General features: G+C 41.6%; 1 protein-coding gene across 4 annotated transcripts in view; it reads right to left on the bottom strand.

The window, feature by feature from the left end:
- The window catches only part of RP1 (RP1 axonemal microtubule associated), a 580110-nt gene that overhangs the window by 241183 nt on the left and 313885 nt on the right, over positions 1–25042 (bottom strand). For all 4 annotated transcript variants that reach the window (XM_073631609.1, XM_073631611.1, XM_073631610.1 and 1 more), the window contains exons 26-29: positions 18185–18404; positions 13232–13386; positions 7795–7873; positions 7015–7096 (exon numbers count right to left, since the gene is read on the bottom strand). In XM_073631609.1, the coding sequence (XP_073487710.1) occupies positions 7015–7096; positions 7795–7873; positions 13232–13386; positions 18185–18404 (536 nt within the window). The remainder of the gene's footprint in view (positions 1–7014; positions 7097–7794; positions 7874–13231; positions 13387–18184; positions 18405–25042) is intronic.

The following is a 25042-nucleotide window of genomic DNA, read 5'->3' as shown; positions in this document are numbered from 1 at the left end:
TTTTTTTTTTTCTTTTACAAAATTGTCATATTAACAGGTTATTTCTCTCACACGGCATATGCATGCTTGCAACTACACACCAAAACACATTCTGCTACTCCTCCTGAGTATGGCGATACCACATGTGTGAAACTTTTACACAGCCTGGCCACATACAGAGCCCCACAATTGAAGTAGCACCTTCAGGCGTTCTACAAGCATAAATTACACATCCCATTTCTCAACCACCTATTACACTTTTGAAGGCCCTGGAGCACCAGGACAATGGAAACACCCACAAAATTACCCCATTTTGGAAAGCAAACACCCCAAGCTATAATCTATGAGGCATAATGAGTCTTTTGAACGGTTCATTTTTTTCCAGAAGTTTTTGGAAAATGTGGAAAAAAAATTAAAACGCATTTTTTTTGCATAAAGTTGTCAATTTTTAAGATATTTCAACACATAGCATGTATATAGCAAAAATATATTCTGCTACTCCTCCTGAGTATGGCGATACCACATGTGTGAGACTTTTACACAACCTGGCCACATACAGAGGCCCACCATTGAAGTAGCACCTTCAGGCGTTCTACAAGCATAAATTAATGAATTCATCTAATTTCCTGACAACCTATCATTTTTGAAGGCCCTTCATATTTCTAACACATAGCATTACATACCAAAAATTACACTCCAAAATAAATTCTATTGAGGAAAGGGTAAAAAAAAAGTATTACCTGTGGTTTTAGTAGTGTCCATAGAGGAAAGAATTGTTCCAGGCAGCAGGCAAGGATGTGCTTAGCGACAACAATAGTAAGGAAGGAATTTTGTCAGGAATATTGTCTATAGTCAGCACAAGGATATCGTCAGCACAGCCAAAGCATTTGTCCATAAAAATTGTCCAGGCAGAGACAGCCAGCACAGCCATAATATTGGTCCTGGTACACCGTTACCTGCCTGCACTCATTATTGTACTGCTCTCCAGCCCATCATAAACATACTGCCTCTTGCTACAGCTAATTATTTCCATAGTCCAGAGGCATGATGGCAGTAAGTCAGCAGCAGGCTGAGGGCCGCAATCAGGTAAGACCTGTGCACAGGGGCACAGGGGTAGAGGCTTCACCCACCCAAATCTCTATGAAGCCTCCAGATCCTAATCCAGAAATTACGAAACCTGGAGACAACAACATCCAGAAAAACATTTCTGGAGCCCCTCACATGTGAGACCCCTGTGTACTACAGTAGCAGGGCAACAGATCAGTCCAAGTGGTAGGCAAAAGCATAGTCCATAAAACAGGGCAGGGTGAGTTCACGTGCAAGCAGTCCAAGCGGTAGGCAGAAGCGTAGTTGATAAAGCAGGCCACGGTCAGTTCACATGCAAGCAGTCCAAGCAGTAGGCAGAAGCGTAGTTGATAAAACAGGCCAGGGTCAGTTCACGTGGAAGCAGTCCAAACGGTAGGCAGAGGCATGGTCAAAAAACAGGCCAGGGTCAGTTCACATGGAAGGCAGTGGCATAGTTATTTGAGGAAGCATGGGAAATGGTCAGCACAGATGATGAAAATGGGGAAGTGATTAAGAATATGGGCTAAAATTTTAGGGATGTGTGATACAGTCGGAAGCATTCACCAATGCAAAGGCCGGGTTCAGAGGGACACTGGGGACAATGGTAGCTGGTATCTCTTCGAAATCCTCTTTTGCTGCATATTCAACATCTTTTTTGGCATCTTCGGCCAGCATCAGAGCGAAGGTTCGATGAATTTTAGGAAGTGGGCAGGGCTTTCCGTGGATTTGGTGTGAATTATATAGGTATTCTAAATGGCCAAATGAATTAAATAGATTGCTACTTTCTTGTACCAGAAACGGGACCTCCTTATGGCTGAAGCATTTGGTCATTGAAATCCACCCCCCCATGTAGAGATTGTAATCTTTACACATGTTGGCTTTTCAATGGGACCTCGTCTTTTCTGAACTTCAATTGTAGTGTCATCATGGTATCTTTCCACCTCAAGGCCAGCACTTCGTTGTATCTCACAGTTTCTCTTTCTCCCCTTCACAGTTTTTTATTCACTATGGCTTGTGGGAAGCCCTTCCTATTCTTTCTGGAGGTTCCACAGGCCAGGGTTTCTGCAAAGTATAGGTGTTTGAAAACGGGCAGGCTAGTGTAGAAGTTATCCAGATATATGTCGTAACCTTTCTTCAGCAGTGGGTGCCAGGTCCCATACAATTTTACCAGTTGTGCCCATGTAGTCCAGGCAATCAGGGGGCTGGAGCTGGAAATATCTTCCTTCATATATGCGGAATGCATACAGATATCCTGTGACTCTCTTGCAAAGCTTATAAAATTTCACTCCGTATTTGGCCCTTTTGCTAGGAATGTATTGCTTTATTCCTAGCCGGCCTGAAAAGGGTACCAGGGACTCATCTACACATATATGCTGGTTGGGGACATAGAGTTTTGCAAATCGTTGGGAAAAGAAATTTATGAGTGGGCGAATTTTATATAACTTATTGTAATTCGGATGATTGCTGGGAGGGCATTGGGTGTTGTCGCTGAAATGAAGGAAGCGCATAATCATCTCATATCGGGACCTGAACATTATGACAGAATAAATAGGCATGTGGTGGATGGGGTTGGTGGACCAATAGACATGTCCTTCATTTTTTTTTGTAAGCCCCATGTTTATGGTGAGGCCAATACACACTTTGATCTCCTCCAGGGTCAAATCCTTCCACTCAAATGGATGGGCATATGATGATTGGGGGTTGTTGGCAATATGCTGCTGGGCATATAAATTGGTCTGGTCCACGATAAATTGCAGCAAAGTGTCAGGCAAAAAGAAATAAAAACAATCGATTTCTGTAAAATTTGGCAGTGCTGGTACTGGGCCTGGGAATTTGATCTTGGGGTATATTGCTGGCGGCTGCTAGGAGGGATCCATTCTTCCTCTGATTCATTTGCCGATTCACTACTATCGATTGGGTCAAATGTTGAGTTTGATTCAGATCGGAATTAGCATTTGAATCTGATGAGAACTCCCCGCTGCTCTCATCAGTCATGGAGAGGATCTGGAACGCCTCCTCACTTATATATACTCTTTTGGACATTTATCTGATGGGCTGTGCGACGGGTGGCAGGTAACGGTCACTGATGGGCTGTGTGATGGGTGACAGATGGGAGGCAGGTGACGTTCACTGATAGTTGACAGGTGACAGGTGATGGGTGACAGGTGACGGTCACTGATGGGCAACAGGTGATGGGTGACGGTCACTGATGGATGACAGGTGAGGGGTGACGTCACTGATGGGTGACAGGTGACGGGTGACGGTCACTGATGGCAGTCTCTGATGGTGACCGTGCACTTTATGGGACTGATAGGTGACAAATGAGGGTCACGGATGGGTCACTGTTGACGGTCACTGATGACGGTCACTAGCTATGGTCACTGATGGGTGACAGGTGCACCGCTGATGGCAGTCTCTGATGATGACAGGTGCACTTTATGGGCACTGATGGGTGACAGGTGCACTTTATGGGCACTGATGGGTGACAGTGCACTTTTATAAGCACTGATGGGCACTTATGTGGTGACTGTTGGGTGACAGCTGCAATGGAGGGGAGGGCGATGTGACAGGTTCTCTTTACTGTGTGGTGTTGGTGCAGACAATGACACTACACAGATCGGTAACTTGCTGCACCTGGCTCTTCTCTCCTCACACTGAAAACGGTGTGTGAGGAGAAAAGAGTCAGTAACAGGTAGTAATCGCTCTGTGTTTACATTTAGTGATCGGCTGTGAATAGATCACAGCCGATCACATGGTAAACAGCCGCCAGCAATTGGCTGTTTACCATTGTTAATGACAAGCAGTGTTCCTGGGAATATGCCGCCACCGGCATTACAGTGCTGCGCGCTCCTGATCGCGCGCATGCCTGTCGGTGACACGCTGTGTCTCAGGGACATGCCGCCACCGACAGTACAGAGCTGCGCCCCCGCGATCGCACGCATGACCTGTTTGAATGGGCCGCCATCATATGACGTCGGCCCAGAACGAGAGCTGCACCACCCCTCCGTCATATGAAGGTGGACTGGTGGCAACAGGTTAAAGAGTCATTGTAATCATTTGATGATGATTTTTCTTTTGTTTGTTCACTTTGCTGCATTCAAATTGAAAACAATATAACATTTTTGTTTTGACCGATTCGAACATCTATTCAAAATTTTCAAATCGAAAAAAATCTGTAAATTCGAAGAAAATTTGAAAATTCCGAATAGGAATTCAGAATACAAATTGAACAAATCAACCGAATTGAGCTAAACAAAATAACTAGATTAATGAAACTAAACACATTTTTTCATCATGCACATGTCTACCCAGCATGCCATGTCTTTGGAGGGTGGGAGGAAATCGGAGTACACGGAGGAAACCCACAGAAGCATAAGGAGAACATTGAAACTCCAGGCAGGTAGTGCCGTGGTTGGGAATTAAACTGACAATCTTGGTGCTACCAGTAGAAGTGCTGCCTAATATGGATGAGCCCACGGTTCGAGTCGAACGTACGTTCGACTCGAACATCGGGTGTTCGCCCGTTCGCCGAATTCCGAACATTATGGGGCGTTCGCAGTGCATTGACGGCTGCTCATTGGCTAAAGCATGCACCTGACCTGCATGCTTTGACCAATCACAGCACGCTCTGCTGTGAGAGCCATGATTGTCCAAAGACAGGGTGGCTCAGGGGGCTAAGTCCACGCCCCACACTATGTAAGGCTGCTTAAATAGCGGCTGTACATAGTGTAACAAATGAAATTTAAAAAATTGCGTGGGGGTCCCCTCAAAATCCATACCAGACCCTTATCAGAGCACGCAACCTGGCAGGCCTCAGGAAAAGGGGGGGACGAGAGCACGCCCCCTCCCTCCTGAACTATACCAGGCCACATGCCCTCAACATGGGGATGGTGCTTTGGGGTCCCTCCGCAAAACACCTTGTTGCCATGTTGATGGGCACAAGGGCCTCATCCCCACAACCCTTGCCCGGTGGTTGTGGGGGTTTGTGGGCGGGGGGCTTATCGGAATCTGGAAGCCCCCATTAACAAGGGGGCCCCCGAATCCCACCCCCCTCTATGTGAATGGGTATGGGGTACATTGTACCCCTACTCATTCATCAAAAAAAGTGTCAAAAAAGTAAAAAAGACAGGAGACAGTTTTGGACAATTCCTTTATTAAAAAAAAAAAAAAAAAAAACTCTTTTTTCTACCAGTTTCTTGTCAAATGTTTCCAATCCCTGATTGGCTCCCAATCCTGTCCTTCCCTCTCTCAGTCTGAGTGCTGCTGTATAAGAGATTGTAAGAGGCTGACATAAAGTCAAATTCAGGTACTGACACTGGTTGCATTAAAAAAAAATCATAATACATATGGGTTGGTTTACTAAAACTGAAGAGTGCAAAATCCGGTGCAGCTCTGCATATAAATCAATCAGCTTCCAGGTTTTTCTTTGTCAAAGCTTATTTGATTAAGCTGAAGTTAGCAGTTGATTGGCAGTCTGTCATGTAATTCAAGTTTTCCATATTGTTGCAGCTACTATATTGGAATTTGCTTATGACTGAAACACACATTTCAAATGCAGTACGCTGCAGTAACCTATTCATGTTGGGTTGTTGTCCTGTTTTAGTACGCTACATTGCTAAAATTAATGCAAGTCTGTTTTGTGGACATTTTGCTGCATTGCCAGCTCATTTAATTAAATAGTGTGGTCCAACACAACGCACACAGGGGCGGCCCGTCCATTAAAGGCTCACAGGCGCTGCCCCCCTGTCCATCGCTGCCTCCACTATCCATGCATCCGGCCCCTTTCAGGACATCGGCGCATGGATTCCAATGTGGAGGGGCTGTTTTTTTGAAGCACCAGTTAGAGCCAGAGGCTAAATATAGGGGGGGCTTGGGTCGCAGAGAGTGCGCTCCGAGCCCACCCAGGTGTGTTACAACAGCGAATCAATTTCCGCTGTTGTAACACTCCCCCCGGCCAATCAGGAAGCTGGTTTTGACACCAGTCACCCGATTGGCTGAAAGGACAGGAATCCTATTGGACGCCTAGGAGGAGGAGGGAGGAGCCACCATTATGCAGAGAGGACACAGGAGCTGCTGCACGCTGCCCATAGAAGCCCACAACCCGCCGCCTGTAGGAGCCTGCAACCCGCACATAGGAGCCTGTAACCTGGCCGCTGCCCAAAGCCCATAGGAGCCCGCCCGCCTGCAACCGATGGGGTAAGTGCTGGGGTAGGGGAGTGGTGCAGCCGACCAACCGGAGAGGTGGTTGTTTGACCCCCCCAATAAAAAAAAACACCTATCGCCACTGAACGCACATGTGAAAAAAATGCATGTTAATGTACATGCAATAACACAACACACCAGGACACCAAGGTCTGAATGGGTCCTTACTACATCACTATGTATACAAGGTACATATTTGTATGAAGAATACATGCTTTTTTAATGTGATATGGTAGATATACATAAGGCTCCACTGTGTTGGGATCAGTGAGCTTGTTGGGTGCCAAGAAGTGAGGAGATTATACATATTAATGTCTATTATGTAGCATTTCTCTATGAAATAAAATGGTGATGGTTTATCTTGAAGAGCTGGATTTTTCCAGGAAACACGTACAAACTATGAAACAGTCATTTACACTCCAGCCAATGTGGATATCCACCATATCACATTGAAAATGTTTGTATTCTTTCTTTATAAAATACTGTTTAAGAACAAGGTCCCCTTTGCCTCATCCTGATAGTAAGCTGTTAAACCACAGCTTGCTAAAGTTGGAAAAGTTTTTTGGACTTCTTACGTATTCTCTAAAATTAAAAATGTTATTTTTATAAAATATGGCTCAAAAGCGCTTTGAATCTATTTCTCCTTTAATTAAATTGAACTAATATTACCTAAAACCGCCCAAATCAGAAAGTGAAACATCCCAGGTCACATTCCACCGGTAGTACAAGTCCTACATGCTTTAGAAAACATTGGCATACAGTACCTACCTACTGCATGGAAACAAAACCTGATGATCATCTCCATCTACAGTATATCGCACAAATACTTTATCCAAGAACCAGCCTTTGCCTAGATTGAAAAGTAATATGTGTTAAAAGCTGTGTTGAGAACTTTTCATAATTTAGACAAAATTTAGAGTTGTACAATAATAACTTGCCACTGTATTAAAAAGGGGCAGTGGTACTTTTGTTAACATTATTTTTGTATTTGTTGATGTTAAAATGTGTTTCCTTCCATTATTTTAAATATAATTAGTGCTTAAAATGCTAAATATACTCCTTTACCCTAATGGCTCGTACACACCATCAGAAAATGATACGAACAATACTGCTTTTTAAGCAATAGTACGATAATTTGATGGTTAGTACACAGCTTTCGAGACCCGATCACAACATTTCATGCAAACCTATCCGATGGGACAAGCGTGAAAATTTTTCTCATACGATACCAGATGGTGCGATTTTTATCTAATCAATACAGTTGTCATTCGAAAATACAAAACAAATACACTACAACACATTACATCACTTCCAATTTTTTTTCCTGTCGTACGAAAATTTTCGTAACTTTGATCAAATGAAAGAAAATCTCATTGCGTGTACCAGGCATTACTGAGCCCAGTAGAATAATCCTAAAACAGAAAACAGAGGATTCTGATAACAAACACCTTTCTAACATTAGTGAACTAACAGTGTTCAGCATCATTAGTACTCGCTCTTCAGTAAAGCCTGGCAAATCATAGTTTGTTTTTTTAGCTCATACAATACCCTCTTTAATTCCATCCTGGGTAATTTGGATTTTCTGGAGTTCTCCCAATGATACTGCTTGGATGCAAAACACATCAACCTACAACAAAATTCATAAAGATAAGTAACCATAAAAGCAATTAAAGGCTTTGAAAAATAGTCATCTAGAAGTATTACACGCGTGCTAAAGAAATGTTCTTTTTACACAGGCTCAGCAAACATGTTCATTTCATACAACCATTTAGCCTCAAGACAACCTGGCCTTAGGAAAGAGTTCTTTAACATACCGCAGTTGACTGATTAGCTAAAGCAGCTATTTAAACAGTGGCCGATTTACTAATTTACTATTTACTAATCGAGCATGTTCACTTTGCAATGTGTATTTTCACTTTGTAAAGTTATTTTATTTTTGCCTTGTTGAGTGTGGGGAAATTTTTAAAAAGTAGGCTTTTTACTTTAAACAGTATGCCCTTATTCATAAGCTAAGTGAAAATTCTCTTGCAAAGTGATCATGCTTTACTCCTTTACTAAATCACCACACAGAGTAGAGTTATGTGGGCTAAGTGTGACCATCTCACCTTTTTTATGACTGCTTTAAGAATTCCTAATAAATGCAGCCCTTGGCTGTTGAAGAGTTTGCACTTAAATTTGTGGTTATATAAAATGCAGTAATTGTTATCTTAACTAGAAAGTGCTGTAATGTATTGTGGAGCCATAGGTGTAGTCCCCTGCAGATCTAATGCAGATTTGTTCTACTCAATTCTGCCTATTGCTTCATTTAACTTTGATTGAACTGAGCTAAAATAAATTCATCCTCAGTATCTGAATTAATACCACAATTGAAGTACCAACTTAAGGGTGGCCATTTTGAGTAACTACGCACAGTGTGCAGGAATGTAGCAGACTGTTTCAGAGCATTTTTAAAGTCCAGCTTCAGTCAAAATGTATTTTTTAGTCTTGAGTAGAGTAGAGAAGAGTAAAAATATCTATTGAGTTATATTTCTGCCTGCGGCTTTACATACAAGAAATGAGAGGTACAGACATCATTGAGACATGAAGGCACAGCCAGAAATAGAAACATATTCCCCCCCACTGTACTTAAAAAACATTTTTTTGTCTTTCTCTATAATTCCCCACCATTTCTTGTCCTGAACAGAATTGAGGGAAATATCCCCAGCAGGGCCACAAACATCAGTGGAAACCTGAAATTGTCTCTAACCCTTCCCAGCTTTATGAAAACCAAAATAAAGCCCTTCCAGTGCTCCTTGCTGTGAAGACCAGTTATAGGTGGGGGCAGTGACCTTTTTTTTGTATTGTTGACATATTGGTTTAGGCAACGCACTGACGCCTTTGCTGCCATTGCGCAATGTGCTGGGTGTTCAGTGTGCTCCTGCACCTTTAAGGAGGGTTGGGCTCCCTCCAGTCATCTGCCCTTCATCTATCCATTAGAATACATGTGCTCCCACTGTGGAGACTCTTCAAAGTTAGAGTTAGGGTCTGCAGGATACAGGGTGCCTTGCTGTGGCCTGCAGCTTATGCATGTATTTGCAAATGCGTGCAACTAAACCCCTGTTTTTAACGCATACTGTTAGGCAGGTTCATTCGGTTGGTCGCAGGCTGGTTGGTAAGTTGAGCTTGGAAATTCTTTGGTTTTATTTTACATGTGTTTGCCCTTCCAGTGCCCCTTGCTGTGAAGACCAGTTATAGGTGGGGGCAGTGACCTTTTTTTGTAAAACATTTTGGTAAACCTATAAAAACCAAACCTTACCAATTTAGACTGAGTATTAAAAAAAAGTATAAGCAGAATTAACCCTAATGCCGTGTACACACGAGCGGACTTTCGGCGGACTGAACTCCGAAGGACTTTTTGACGGACTTTCAACGGAGTTCCGACGCAATGGACTTGCCTACACACGATCACACCAAAGTCCGACTGATTCAAACGTGATGACGTATGACCGGACTAGAATAAGGAAGTTCATAGCCAGTAGCCAATAGCTGCCCTTGCGTCTTTGTTCGTCCATCGGACTAGCACACAGATGAACTGATTTTTCGACCGGACTCGAGTCTGTCGGAAAGATTTGAAACATGTTCTATTTCTAAAGCCCATCTGATTTTTGGACAGCAAAGGTCCGATGAAGCCCACACGATCGAAGTGTCCGGCGGATTCGTTTCGTCGGACCTTTGCTGTCGAAAAATCCGGTCATGTGTACACGGCATAACTGCTTTACTGCTGCCATATGTTTATAAACATTGAAATGGCGGACATTTATTTGTGAACTGGTATTTATAAATGGCAGGGAAGAAAATAACCCCGTGCCTATCTGAGCGGCTCTGTACCCTGTGATAGCTGTAATGACCAATATACTAATGTTTACATTGGAGAGTCCTCCCCTTTGTCGATGGAGGAAAGAAAGGAAGGAGGAACGAATGAATGAAGTAATCATTAGATTATTAGTAGAGGATTAGCAGCAGGAGATATTAGATTTTCAAGGTATTCATATGAGTGTGGGATAATTTTTAATGCTTTCACTACTCTCCTGTCCTGTATATCTCATCTCCATCTTGTCTGTACAGTGATCATATATTAACTTCTTTGCCTCCCTTATCCTGCACAACTACATATCAACCCCCTCATCTCCATCCTCCTACTGTATGCGACCTGTACATTAACCCTTTTAACTTTTTCTCCCTGTGACCTGAACAATTAATGATGCACTGTATTAAGTGTACTGTACCATCACCAAGCTCCATGATTTAACCGTCCCAATACCAGCATGGGCCTTCATTTCCAAACATTTGTGGTAAAAATTAGATCACCTTGGGATGTCTACTTTCCAAGAAAAGGGTTGTTGGGGGATTGTTATTCAATTGTTAGTCAAACTATCACAGCGTGATAACAAAAAAATGGCCTGGTAATGAAGTGTAAACTCTTGGAAGGGATGATAAGGGACTATATACAAGATTTTAGTAATAGGAACGGTATCATTAGCAGTAATCAGCATGGATTCATGAAGAATCGTTCTTGCCAAACCAATCTACTAACCTTCTATGAGGAGGTGAGTTGCCATCTAGATAAAGGAAGGCCCGTAGACGTGGTGTATCTGGATTTTGCAAAAGCATTTGACACAGTTCCCCATAAACGTTTACTGTACAAAATAGGGTCCGTTGGCATGGACCATAGAGTGAGTACATGGATTGAAAACTGGCTACAAGGGCGAGTTCAGAGGGTGGTGATAAATGGGGAATACTCGGAATGGTCAGGGGTGGGTAGTGGGGTCCCCCAGGGTTCTGTGCTGGGACCAATCCTATTTAATTTTGTTCATAAACGACCTGGAGGATGGGATAAACAGTTCAATCTCTGTATTTGCAGACGATACTAAGCTAAGCAGGGCAATAACTTCTCCGCAGGATATGGAAACCTTGCAAAAAGATCTGAACAAATTAATGGGGTGGGCAACTACATGGCAAATGAGGTTCAATGTAGAAAAATGTAAAATAATGCATTTGGGTGGCAAAAATATGAATGCAATCTATACACTGGGGGGAGAACCTCTGGGGGAATCTAGGATGGAAAAGGACCTGGGGGTCCTAGTAGATGATAGGCTCAGCAATGGCATGCAATGCCAAGCTGCTGCTAACAAAGCAAACAGAATATTGGCATGCAATAAAAAGGGGATCAACTCCAGAGATAAAACGATAATTCTCCCACTCTACAAGACTCTGGTCCAGCAGAACCTGGAGTATGCTGTCCAGTTCTGGGCACCAGTCCTCAGGAAGGATGTACTGGAAATGGAGCGAGTACAAAGAAGGGCAACAAAGCTAATAAAGGGTCTGGAGGATCTTAGTTATGAGGAAAGGTTGCGAGCACTGAACTTATTCTCTCTGGAGAAGAGACGCTTGAGAGGGGACATGATTTTGATATACAAATAACGTACTGGTGACCCTACATTAGAAATAAAACTTTTTCGCAGAAGAGAGTTTAACAAGACTCGCGGCCACTCATTAAAATTAGAAGAAAAGAGGTTTAACCTTAAACTACGTAGAGGGTTCTTTACTGTAAGAGCGGCAAGGATGTGGAATTCCCTTCCACAGGCGGTGGTCTTAGCGGGGAGCATCGATAGCTTCAAGAAACTATTAGATAAGCACCTGAATGACCGCAACATACAGGGATATATAATGTAATACTGACACATAATTACACACATAGGTTGGACTTGATGGACTTGCGTCTTTTTTCAACCTCGCCTACTATGTAACTATGGTATTATAGGCTAGTAGTCAAGTAGTTAAGATAGACCCAAATGCCAAAATGATCAGTAGATGCAGAACTATACCTATCCAAGGTTCTATATGTGCCTCCGGTACTAATTGACCAAAGCCCACCCCTTTCTTCTCCCTTTTGGTCAGAGAGACTTTCTATATTAGGGTAATCAATAGAGAGACTGGGGAAGCAGAAAGGGTTAGGCCAATGTGAACTTACAACAAAAATCAAGGTTTGCATATAACTTTAGCTGCAAATTTATCTCCAGATATTATTGTTTTGCATTTGGAGTTCACTGAAGGTATTCTCTGCTTTTGTGATTCCTCGTTAAATGCTCAGCTTTAGCTGCCCACGTTTGTGACAGGTGTACTTTAAGAAATAAATGCAAATGTATGCTGACCTTCTGCTTTAAAGGCTTTGAGTCAGTGACCTGTAGCAAGTATCAAACTAGAAATTTGCCCTAATTTTCTTGATATACATATTGCTCATTGACTTAAAGTCTTAAAGACCGAGGGTCAGCATGACAGCCAGGCAACTAGCATTAGAAGAATGAGAATGAGCAATGGCAGCCTACATATATGGAAAGATTTAACAAAGTAAATAACCTGTCTTAATGTTATTGATTTAATGTTCGTTTTTTTTTGGTAATGAACAATGTATTATGTTTATGCTTGTCAATGTGTCTCTTAAGAAACAAAAGCCGGCCATAGATGATATGATTTTCTTTCCTAACTGTGTTGATGGGGGGATGCCTCCCGTGGAGTTATTGTGTTCTCCCAAGGAAGGGGAGGGGCGTGGGGAGCCGCCCCTGCCGGGAGAACACAGTGGGTATTGTTAGCAGCTATAGCCACTAGCAATAATCATATCCTAAAAATCCAACAGGCTGATTGTTCCAAAGTCGATCAATGGATTGACTTGGGTACATTTAGCCTGCCCATAGATGTTCAAATATCGGCCAGTCCCTGCTGAACCACCCAAGATTTGAACAGTCTATGGCCGGTTTAAGACATTCATGTGCAGTTTTTTTTTTCTTTTTAGATAGATTGGGAAGGTTTAGACCTTTTGTCAGGTTTTCTACTGTGCCCTCATTGGAGAAATGTCCCCTGACAGAAGATCCAACCTTTTCTTACTTTGTCCTAAACAAAGCAAAGCCCCACTTTAAATCAGCCTGAAAACGTGAGTCAAATATCTTACATTTCCTCTCTGAAATTTGGCACTTTCAAACTTGCTTTTATGTAGCTTCCGTTTGCCAGAGTCTCCATTGGTTCCAAAGAGGTTCATGTAAACATTAGCGTCTATTTCAGCATCAGAAACCTCTCCTGTATGAATGTGAATCTCATAGTCCAGCACTGGAAAATAAATATATAACCACTTTAAAGCAGAATTCTCTTAAAAGATAATAAGATAAAAGTGAACAGTCCATTGAAAGATAAAACTACAAAACCAGCTTTTGACACAATTTTCACCTTCAATGCAGAGATTTCCCCACAGTACTTTTTTCTGGCACTAGATCTCAGTTTTATGACCAGCATCATTCAACCCAGTCTATGATTGGATGGTGAAAGAAGAAGCAGTACAGTGATAAGTTCATCTCTCTTTCAGTCTGTTTTATCTTCCTATCAGCATCCTTCTTGTTAGCTGATGTGCTCCTCGTACTGCTTCTTATTCTCACACTTATATTGTGCTGTGCAGAGACTGCAAGAGGCTAATGCCAGGTCAAATTCAGGTACTTACACTATTTATTTAAAACAATTAATGTAATGTTATCTTGATTACAGAGCTGCATTCATTTTTCTTTTTTATATCTGTCTTGAGTTTTAAGCCATGCAACATTATGCTTCTATTGTTCATTAAATTACAATTTTGGGATAATGCTACAAGTGTCTATCTATCCGGCGTCATGTTTGTGTCGTGTATCATGGCTCATGTCGATGACAGGCACCCTTTGGTTGGGTTACTTTTGGGCTGCCCCTCTATGTCATCTTTATTCCCTTTTCATCTCATTGTATTCTCTCCTTCTTTTGCCACTTTGACCTCTTGGGATGCCCGGACTGTTCTTTGCGATGGATGGTAGGTAGTGTGTGTGACCACACGGACGCCCAGGGCCCCTGTCCAATCGGACGTGGTCACGCTTTGGCTGGCCATGTTATGCATAGGGTGGCTTGCCCTAGGCCTCAGGGTATCCTCCCTGATTCCGCCCTGCCCACTCCAGCATTCCTGGCTGCGTTATACATGGAAGAATAGGTCCTATCTGTTTCCTTGGAATGGATTGGTCCTTCTGTGTCACCTGATGCAGCCACATCACATGACTGCCTTTTCCTGCCGCACGGATCTCTGGGATCTCTGTAGGCAAACAGATGGCCTCCCCGGCACATGCGCAGTTGCCCTGTCACGCGGTTGGTGGTGTCAGACGCCGACCGAGTGAGGGGTATATAGGGCCGGCCTGTGCAGCACATCAACTGGACAACAGGGGCGAACATTACTACAGACCATTTGAACAATAAGGTAATCTTTATTGCTACATTTTGCTCAGCCACAACTTTGATTGTGTTGTAGACATGTATTTTTGAACTTAGAATTGCGCTATCAATTGACTGATGGTCTAATCTATTTCATTCCTGTGATATTGGGGTTTCTTTTTCTCCCTGGCATATTGGAATTGGAGCTGAGAGGAAATGTGCATGGATTATCCAGCCACCACAGACTGATATCTGTGGAGTGCCAACTATAGGATAAATTTTAGTTTGATTTTTGAAGGGTTTTATAATTATATATATATATATAATTGACTGCATTCAAACCCATTCATTGTGTTATGATTCTAGTACCATCATCATTCCTTTTTCCCAATTACACCTCACATATGTTCTTTTCCCTTACAGTGGTTTACATGTGACGGCGTCACTTTTCCATTTTTTTTGTCACTTGGTCCTACTATCTGGCGCCCCTGTACCCACACCTTATTATAGCAGAGTCTATGTAAGTATACTAGAGGCTATGCTAGCCCATGTACTGGACAAAATTTAAGTCCAGGTATACAATATTTACGATTCTGTCCTTTTTTATGTATTTTTTTGTAGCCTGGTCCCTGTATGCCCTCTGTGGTCAGACAGAGCCTCCTCCACCGCAATACTGAGCTAGCTAATGATTGTTTCCTTTTTGATAATTAATAACTTTTCTATGTATCTATTATTATCAGAGCTGCCTTGAACACTGGTGATTTGTATATCCCCTGAGGAAGCCATTGATGGCGAAACATGTAGGAATGTGATACTCATCAGTAGCAATTCTGGGTATACAGATACCTTGGCCAGTATAATTATTCTATACAATTACTCTGCTTTTTTTATAAATTGTATATGTATCTTTTCTATGTAATAAAATATTGTTATTTTTATTAGCTTCCTATACTGTTTTTCTTGGCCCCGACATAATCCCATTAACCCCTTTGCTACCATTTTTTACTATTGTAAAGGGATGAGGTGCTGGATTTTTGGGTCACTCAATCCACCCCTTTTGCACATGTAAAACTTACGTATGGAGATTTGTTTTATCCCTGTGTATCATCTGAGGCTGTTCACTTCACTAGGTATATGTTATGGTTTACATGCACTTTAACTATCAGCATCATCACTTATTTTATCCTTGGCTTGCCAGACCCAGACTGAGGTTTGCAAGTACTGTAGCCATTATGAGCACTGATTGCAGCAAATGTGCTGGGTAGGGGTGAGCTCCGGAGTGATAATGACCATTTGTAACCCTAGAATGTGCTCATTATCTCACAAAGAGTTTTGTACAAAAGAAAAACAAAAAAACTCTGTAATCATTCATTGATCATTCAATTCTTTCTTTAAAAAGGAATTGGTATTTTCACTGTGCTTAAGCCACATCAGAAACATCAAAAGACAGACACTATGTTTATCTAAAATGATCTATCTATCTATCTATCTATCTATCTATCTATCTATCTATCTATCTATCTATCTATCTATCTATCTATCTATCTATCTATCTATCTATCTATCTATCTATCTATCTATCTATCTATCTATCTATCTACGTATCTATCTCTATCAATATGTCTATCCTTTTTATTTTAACTAGTGATCTATAGCACTCATATATCATATGCCTGTCTATCGTTCTGTCTCTATGAACCAGCTAAAATAAATATACAGAAAACGATTTAATTTTTTAAATTCTAGCAAAACATTCCAACAGAAAATGGACTGACATTTTAAATGGCTCTAAAAGAAGAAATGGTTTCAACATTAAAGCTACTGCTAATATATACTGAGAGGAACATGTCAGAGGACAGACTTGCCAGGGATAAGAAACACAATCTGTAATACACAGCAAACAGTAATTACTCTTCAAAATATATTTTACACATGAAACAGATCAACTCAATACTTCATAAGCAATGCACATGACAGAAAGACTTGCACATAAGTCTCACTGTAGACGATTTGCTTCAGACTGGCTTTATAAGATGTGAAAGGCAATAACATATCCACTCTTCCTCATTCTGCTGAGGATTAAGCTCTTACAATAGCACAATGTCACAAGTACTGCAGATACTTCTACAAACTTCTACATAAGATTTAAGATTTAAGATCTCAATAAAAAACACATTTTGAAATCAAGTCCTGTACATTTAATATTGAGAGGTTAACTTTTAAATATGGTGTTCCTTTCACTAGTAGGTGGAAAATGATCAGTCATTATTATGGTAGATGTCTTTCTTCGGTGTTCTAAGGGCATCTGATTTACAGTTATATTTGCGGAAGACTGATATTGGTACAGAGTGTGGGGTTGAGTTACTAAAGGCAAATGGGCTGTTCATTTTGCAAGGGAAGTTTCACGTTGCAAGCAAGCTAAGCTAAGGAATATTTCCTTAGCTTAGTGAATGATGTCAAGCACTCTTGTTTGATGGTTAGGGTTGTGGGTGAAGCCTGGTGGGCAGGTTTGTGATGAGGTAAAAAAAGACAGGTCTACGGTTTTTCATACATCATTCCTAATGCACAAGTTTAAACAAAAATAGCACCCAAAGCTTGTGGTTGAATCCATTTATTCAGCCCATGCTTTATCATTTAAAGGAGCAGGAAGCCTACTTCAAAATAACAAAGCTTGGATCACCAATGTGGACTAGATGCTAAGTCAGGAAATTCCCACCCATACCAGTTTTTCTCTTTTAAACTACATAGCAAGCGTTGATTTTTATTTTAACTTGAATCAAGACAATTACATGTTGCCTATCATTGAAAATGGGAGGTTTGATGATGATGATGGCAAAACAAACCTTAATACCTGAATCCAGCTTTGCAACCTTGGCATGTCTTAGTAAAACTGTACATATCTTTGCAATTACTTAATATATTCGGGTGAATTATACCTTGTTTGTCTTATGACAAATATAAATAATGGATAAAAATAAAATACCTCTGATGTACATGGGGATGTAGTAGGGCACAGAAACCATAGTGTACATTTTTGCCTTTAGTTAATCACATAATCATGTCACAGTTATAGCAGATTGGGGACTCATCCTACCAGCTCCTGATTATCACTGTATGCACAGAAGCTAGCTGTCAGTGACAGCTCAGGTAGGGTTTGACTTTGAGAAAAGGCACACTCCCTTCACAAAACCAGATTTGCACATATGTGGCAGCTCAGCATAAGGACCACCTTATGCTGTCACATACTGTATATGCATTCAGCTGGCATTAAGGGATTAAGATTGGCATAATATTATCATTATCAAGGTTAAAAGCATGATCTCCATAATTACATTATTGCACCACACAGAATTCCATGATATTTGCATGCATGTACCTAGATCTTTTGTTTCTGTGGGAAGGCTTCTAGTGACCCCAGCTATACATCTCTATAAGCACAGTAACAAATGGTTAAAGTTCTAGGACCTCATCCACGATGGGCAAGGGCACTTGCAAGTCAGTTTTCACTTCCCCCAATTTTGTGCTGCTTTGGGAATTCCTACTAATCTACCAATGTCTATGATATCAAACATGCCAACATTATTTGATAGTTTCCATTATATTTTATTATGTAAACATAAAAAATAATAATAAAATGTTTGTATATAAACACATAAAAAAATAATACTGCATCTTTGGGAATACTTACATGGTAATGGATCAGTTCCATCTATTGGCAGGAACAGTTCCCTCCATGTATCTCCATCATCTTTTTTCTCTCCAAGCCATCGATTTACAGGTAGGTGAAGTTCCAGATCTGAGGAAAGGTTCTGCAGTCTTATCTCCTCAAGATACCATTCTGGACTCTCTCCTGAATTGTCATGCCCAACTCGGATTTTAAATGGCTTTAACAAGTATTTTAAATTTACCTGAAAAAGGATCAAACTCACTGTAAGAAATCAGCATTTTGGACATAAAAACATGCAGAAGTACATTATGTACACACACACGCTATTTTGTCAAAAGTATTGGGATGCCTGCCTTTACACGCACGTGAACTTTAATGGCATCCCAGTCTTAGTCCGTATGGTTCAATATTGAGTTGGCCCACCCTTTGCAGCTATAACAGCTTCAACTATTCTGGAAAGGCTATCCACAAGGTTTAGGAGTGTGTCTATGGGACTGTTTCACCATTCGTCCAGAAGCGCATCTGTGAGGTCAGGCACTGATGTTGGATGAGAAGGCCTGGCTTGCAGTCTGTGCTTTTGTTCATCCCAAAGGTGTTCTATCTGATTAAGGGCAAGACTCTGTGCAGGCCAGTCAAGTTCCTCTACCCCAAACTCGCTCAACCATGTCTTTATGGACCTTGTTTTGTGCACTGGTCCAAATCATTTGCTGGGGGGGGGGATTATGGTCTGGGGTTGTTTTTCCAAGGGTTGGGCTTAGCCCCTTAGTTCCAGTGAGGGGAACTCTTAAGGCATCAGCATACCAAAACATTTTGGACAATTTCATGCTCCCAACTTTGTGGGAACAGTTTGGGGATGGCCCTTTCCTGTTCCAACATGACTGAGTGTGTGCAAAGAGATGGAGGGTCTAACCAAGGGGTCAGAGGAGCCCCAGCCAAAAGCCAAGAGACAGAGGGTCACACCGTGGGGTCAGACATGTCCCAGCTAGCAGCCAGGAGACTGGAGGTCTCATTCCAGAAGTCAGGTTGGCTCCTATAAAGGTGTCAGGAGAACCCCAATCCATAGGCCAGAAGTGGCCAGTGCAGCAGAGCACTGCGGCCAAAGACTAAGAGAGCCAAAGAGATCCAGGAGATCTGGATAACGTGGTCAGAGGGACTGGTAAGAAGAGCAGCTGTGCTGCCAACAAGCAAGCCAGGTGGCTCTGCATTTTCATTGGTTGAAAGTTGCGTGGGCAACTAATGTGCATGTGAACTTTCTGTTTATTAAAAAAATAATAATAATAAAAATGTAAAAAAAATAATAAAAGTGGGCTGTCATGCCCTAATATACAGTTTTGGACTGGCGCAACTCACTGTAAACACACCTACTGCTTGAGATTTATGATTTCTTGGCCATTTTTTAGAGAATATGAATGATAACACAAGAACTTTTCTTTCACTTGTGGTTAGTGTTTGTCTGAAGCCATTTATTATCAATCAACTGTGTTTGCGCTTTTTAAATCATGGCAACAGAAACTACCCAAATGACCCTTATCAAATGTTTACATACCCCAGTTCTTATTACCGTGTATTGCCCCCTTTAACATCAAAGACAGCTAGAAGTCTTTTGTGGTATTTGTGGATAAGGTTTTTTATCTTCTCAGATGTTAAGCTGCCCATTCCTCTTTGAAAAAAGCCTCCAGTTCCTGTAAATTCTTGGGCTGTCTTGCAAGAACTGCATGTTTGAGATCTCCCCAGAGTGGCTCAATGATATTGACTGAGATGGCCACTCCAGAACCTTCACTTTATTCTGCTGTAGTCAATGACAGTTCGACTTGACCTTGTGTTTTGGATCATTGTCATGTTGGAATGCCCAAGTACGTCCCATGCGCAGCATCCTGGCTGATAAATGCAAATGTTCCTCCAGTATTTTTTGATAACATACTGCATTCATCTTGCCAACAATTTTGACCAAATTTCCAGTTCCACTTATTTTCCACTTCTTGGTTAGAGTTTGAACACTGCTGATTGGCATTCTCAATTCCTTGGATATCTTTTTATATCCCTTTCCTGTTTTCTGCAGTTCAACTACCTTTTCCCGCAGATCCTTTGACAATTCTTTCGCTTTCCCCATGACTCAGAATCCACAAACGTTAGTGCAGCACTGGGTGAAAAATGCAAGGGTCTGTCAGGAGTCCAGAAACCCTTGACTCTTTTATACACACACGCTAATTACAAGCAAACAGATCACAGGATGGTTACCTTTAATAGCCATTCAAACCACTTTGTGTCAACTTGTGTGCATGTTATCAGGCCAAAATCACCAGGGTACGTAAACTTTTAATCAGGGTCATTTGGGTATTTCTGTTGCCATTATGATTTAAAAAGAGTAAACACCGTTGATTGGTAATAAATGGCTTCAGCCAAACGCTAACCATGAGTGAAAGAAATGTTTTTGTGTTATCATTAATGTTCTCTGAAAAATGGCATTTTTGTAAATATTTAATTATATCTTTTCATGTGACAACACAAGAAATGACACTTTGCTACAATGTAAAGTAGTGAGTGTACAGCTTGTATAATAGTGTAAATTTGCTGTCCCCTCAAAATAACTGAACACACAGCCATTAATGTCTGGCAACAAATTAAGTATACCCCTAAGTGAAAATGTCAAAATTGGGCCCAAAGTGTCAATATATTGTGTAGCCACCTTTATTTTCCAGCACTGCCTTAACCCTCTTGGGCATGGAGTTCACCAGAGCTTCACAGGTTGCCACTGGAGTCCTCTTCCACTCCTCCATGGTGGATGTTAGAGACCTTGCGCTCCTCCACCTTCCGTTTGAGGATGCCCCACAGATGCTCAATATGGTTTAGGTCTGGAGACATGCTTGGCCAGTCCATCACCTTTACCCTCAACTTCTTTAGCAAGGCAGTGGTATTCTTGGAGGTGTGTATGCGGTCATTATCATGTAGGAATACTGCTGTGCGGCCCAGTCTCCGAAGGGAGGAGATCATGCTCTGCTTCGGTATGTCACAGTACATGTTTGCATTCACCGTTCCCTCAATGAACTGTAGCTCCCCAGTGCCGGCGACACTCATGCAGCCCCAGACCATGACACTCCCACTACCATGCTTGATTGTAGGCAAGACACACTTGTCTTTGTACTCCTCACCTGGTTGCTGCCGCACATGCTTGACGCCATCTAAACCAAATAAGTTTAACTTGGTCACATCAGACCACAGGACAGTAATCCATGTCTTTAGTCTGCTTGTCTTCAGCAAACTGTTTGCAGGCTTTCTTGTGCATCATCTTTAGAAGAGGCTTCCTTCTGGGATGACAGCCATGCAGACCAATTTGATGCAGTTTGCAGCGTATGGTCTGAGCACTGACAGGCTGACCCCCACCCCTTCAACATTTGCAGTAATGCTGGCAGCACTGATACGTCTATTTCTCAAAGATAACCTCTGGATATGACGCTGAGCACGTGCACTCAACTTCTTTGGTCAACAATATGGTCTTGGCCACTGTGCTGCAACTCAGTTTCAGGGTCTTGGCAATCCTCTTATAGCCTAGGCCATCTTTATGAAGAGCATCAATTCTTTTTGTCAGATCCTCAGAGAGTTCTTTGCTATGAGGTGCCATGTTGAACTTCCAGTGACCAGTATGAGAGAGTAAGATCGATAAGACCAAATTTAACACACCTGCTCCCCATTCACACCTGAGACCTTGTAACACTAACGAGTCACATGACATTGGGGAGGGAAAATGGCTAATTGGGCCCAATGTGGACATTTTCACTTAGGGGTGTACTTTTGTTGCCAGTGGTTTAGACATTAATGGCTGTGTGTTGAGTAATTTTTTGAGGGGACAGCAAATTTACACGGTTATACAAGCTGTACACTCACTACTTTACATTGTAACAAAGTGTCATTTCTTCAATGTTGTCACATAAAAACATATGATAACATATTTACAAAAATGTGAGGGGTTTACTCACTTTTGTGAGATACTGTATATATATATATATATATATATATATATATATATATATATTTTTTTTTTATATATATAGATATGTATATATATATATATATATATATATATATATATATATATATATATATATATACAGTGGGGACGGAAAGTATTTAGACCCCCTTACATTTTTCACTCTTTGTTATATTGCAGCCATTTTCCTCATTAATGTACACACAGCACCCCATATTGACCGAAAAACACAGAATTGTTGACATTTTTATTAAAAAAGAAAAACTGAAATATCACATGGTCCTAAGTATTCAGACCCTTTGCTCAGTATTTAGTAGAAGCACCCTTTTGATCTAATACAGCCATGAGTCTTTTTGGGAAAGATGTAACAAGTTTTTCACACCTGGATTTGGGGATCCTCTGCCATTCCTTCTTGCAGATCCTCTCCAGTTCTGTCAGGTTGGATGGTAAAGGTTGGTGGACAGCCATTTTTAGGTCTCTCCAGAGATGCTCAATTAGGTTTAAGTCAGGGCTCTGACTGGGCCATTCAAGAACAGTCACGGAGTTGTTGTGAAGCCACTCCTTCGTTATTTTAGCTGTGTGCTTAGGGTCATTGTCTTGTTGGAAGGTAAACCTTTGTCCCAGTCTGAGGTCCTGAGCACTCTGGAGAAGGTTTTCATCCAGGATATCCCTGTACTTGGCCGCATTCATCTTTCCCTCGATTGCAACCAGTTGTCCCGTCCCTGCAGCTGAAAAACACCTCCACAGCATGATGCTGCCACCACCATGCTTCATTGTTGGGACTGTATTGGACAGGTGATGAGTAGTGCCTGGTTTTCTCCACATTTACTGCTTAGAATTAAGGCCAAAAGGTTCTTTCTTGGTCTCATTAGACCAAAGAATCTTATTTCTCACCATCTTGGAGTCCTTCAGGTGTTTTTTAGCAAACTCTATGTGGGCTTTCATGTGTCTTGCACTGAGGAGAGGCTTCCGTTAGGCCACACTGCCATAAAGCCCCGACTGGTGGAGGGCTGCAGTGATGGTTGACTTTCTACAACTTTCTTCCATCTCCCGACTGCATCTCTGGAGCTCAGCCACAGTGATCTTTGGGTTCTTCTTTACCTCTCTTACCAAGGCTCTTCTCCCCCGATAGCTCAGTTTGGCTGGACGGCCAGCTCTAGAAAGGGTTCTGGTCGTCCCAAACGTCTTCCATTTAAGGATTATGGAGGCCACTGTGCTCTTAGGAATCTTAAGTGCAGCAGAACTTTTTTTTGTAACCTTCGCCAGATCTGTGCCTTGCCACAATTATGTCTCTGAGCTCTTCAGGCAGTTCCTTTGACCTCATGATTCTCATTTGCTCTGACATGCACTGTGAGCTGTAAGGTCTTATATAGACAGGTGTGTGGCTTTCCTAATCAAGTCCAATCAGTATAATCAAACACAGCTAGACTCAAATGAAGGTGTAGAACAATCTCGAGGATGATCAGAAGAAATGGACAGCACCAGAGTTAAATATATGAGTGTCACAGCAAAGGGTCTGAATACTTAGGACCATGTGATATTTCAGTTTTTCTTTTTTAATAAATCTACAAAAATGTCAACAATTCTGTGTTTTTTCTGTCAATATGGGGTGCTGTATATACATTAATGAGGAAAGAAAAGAACTTAAATGATTTTAGCAAATGGCTGCAATATAGCAAAGAGTGAAATATGTAAGGGGGTCTGAATACTTTCTGTCCCCACTGTATATATATATATATATATATATATATATATATATATATATATATATATATATATATATATATATATATATATACACACACATTATACATGCACACACATGCATACCAAATGTGAAAGGCAAAAACATTTGTGAGACTGGACTGGCCTACATTTGCTAATTGAATGTTAAATATTTGTAAAAAAAAAATCCTAAAAATAGCATCATGGTCATCAAGTGCTTAGCACTTTTCTCACACTGCAATAGGGGCCTAGGCCTGTTGGCCATCATCATACAGTGCATTGAAACAATGGCATCTATGAAGTATGGGGGAGCAACAATACATTTTAACCAAACTAGTTATGGTGTGGTGGGCTTAACGGAACCATAAAGTCCACCAACTAACCAATGCAAAGCATAATAGACTCTTCAAAAACCTCAAAGAATAATGGTAGCTGTATTGGCTTCTACTGTCGTGAATGTCATGTCTACCCCAACGCAGGTGGTCAGACACTATAGGTACCTACTGTGTGCATCACCTATAGCAGTCCCCTTTCCCTTAAGGCAAGCAGGCCTAACGGTACTTGGTTGCCCCCAGGACTTATACACAATGCTATAGTGCCTGGCCCCCATGCCAAGGCTGATGCGAACACAGCAAACAAGCAGACTACTTGCAGTTAGCAGATAACGTGGTTCTATGACAGTTCAAGTAAATGGCAGCCTGATTTCAGTGAATAGTCCAATATCCGATCCAATAACAGTCCAGGTAAAAGGCAGGCAGAGTTCAGGGAATAGTCCAATATCCGATCCAGGTCATACACAGGGAAATCCAGACTAGCAAAGCAGGGCAGACAAACAGGAGGCTTGAACAGGAACAATGCAGGTATACTGTCTCTATCACAAGCAAGGGATAGAGTGTTCGGTTTGCCTATAACAGGTGACTAACAATATCAATCACCTTGCAGGTGAACACAGACAGGGAGAATGCAACAGGCAACACCCGGATGCTGGAAGGAGGAGCAGGAGCACAAAAGTGATCCTGACATCTACATACTGTACACTTTCTTTAATTGTATGACTGTAGTAGACTGATTAGACTGAAAGCTACACTGAGGATGAAATTAAACATGAATTGTTTAGTGTTCCATGCAAAAGTACTATGGAGGAGTGAGACCCCTGAAAGGAATGTAAA

Source organism: Aquarana catesbeiana, linkage group LG05 (assembly GCF_042186555.1).
Source record: "Aquarana catesbeiana isolate 2022-GZ linkage group LG05, ASM4218655v1, whole genome shotgun sequence".
Lineage (NCBI taxonomy): Eukaryota > Metazoa > Chordata > Amphibia > Anura > Ranidae > Aquarana > Aquarana catesbeiana.
Note: the sequence above shows the minus strand (reverse complement) of the source record. Positions and strands in the feature narration are given on the sequence as shown.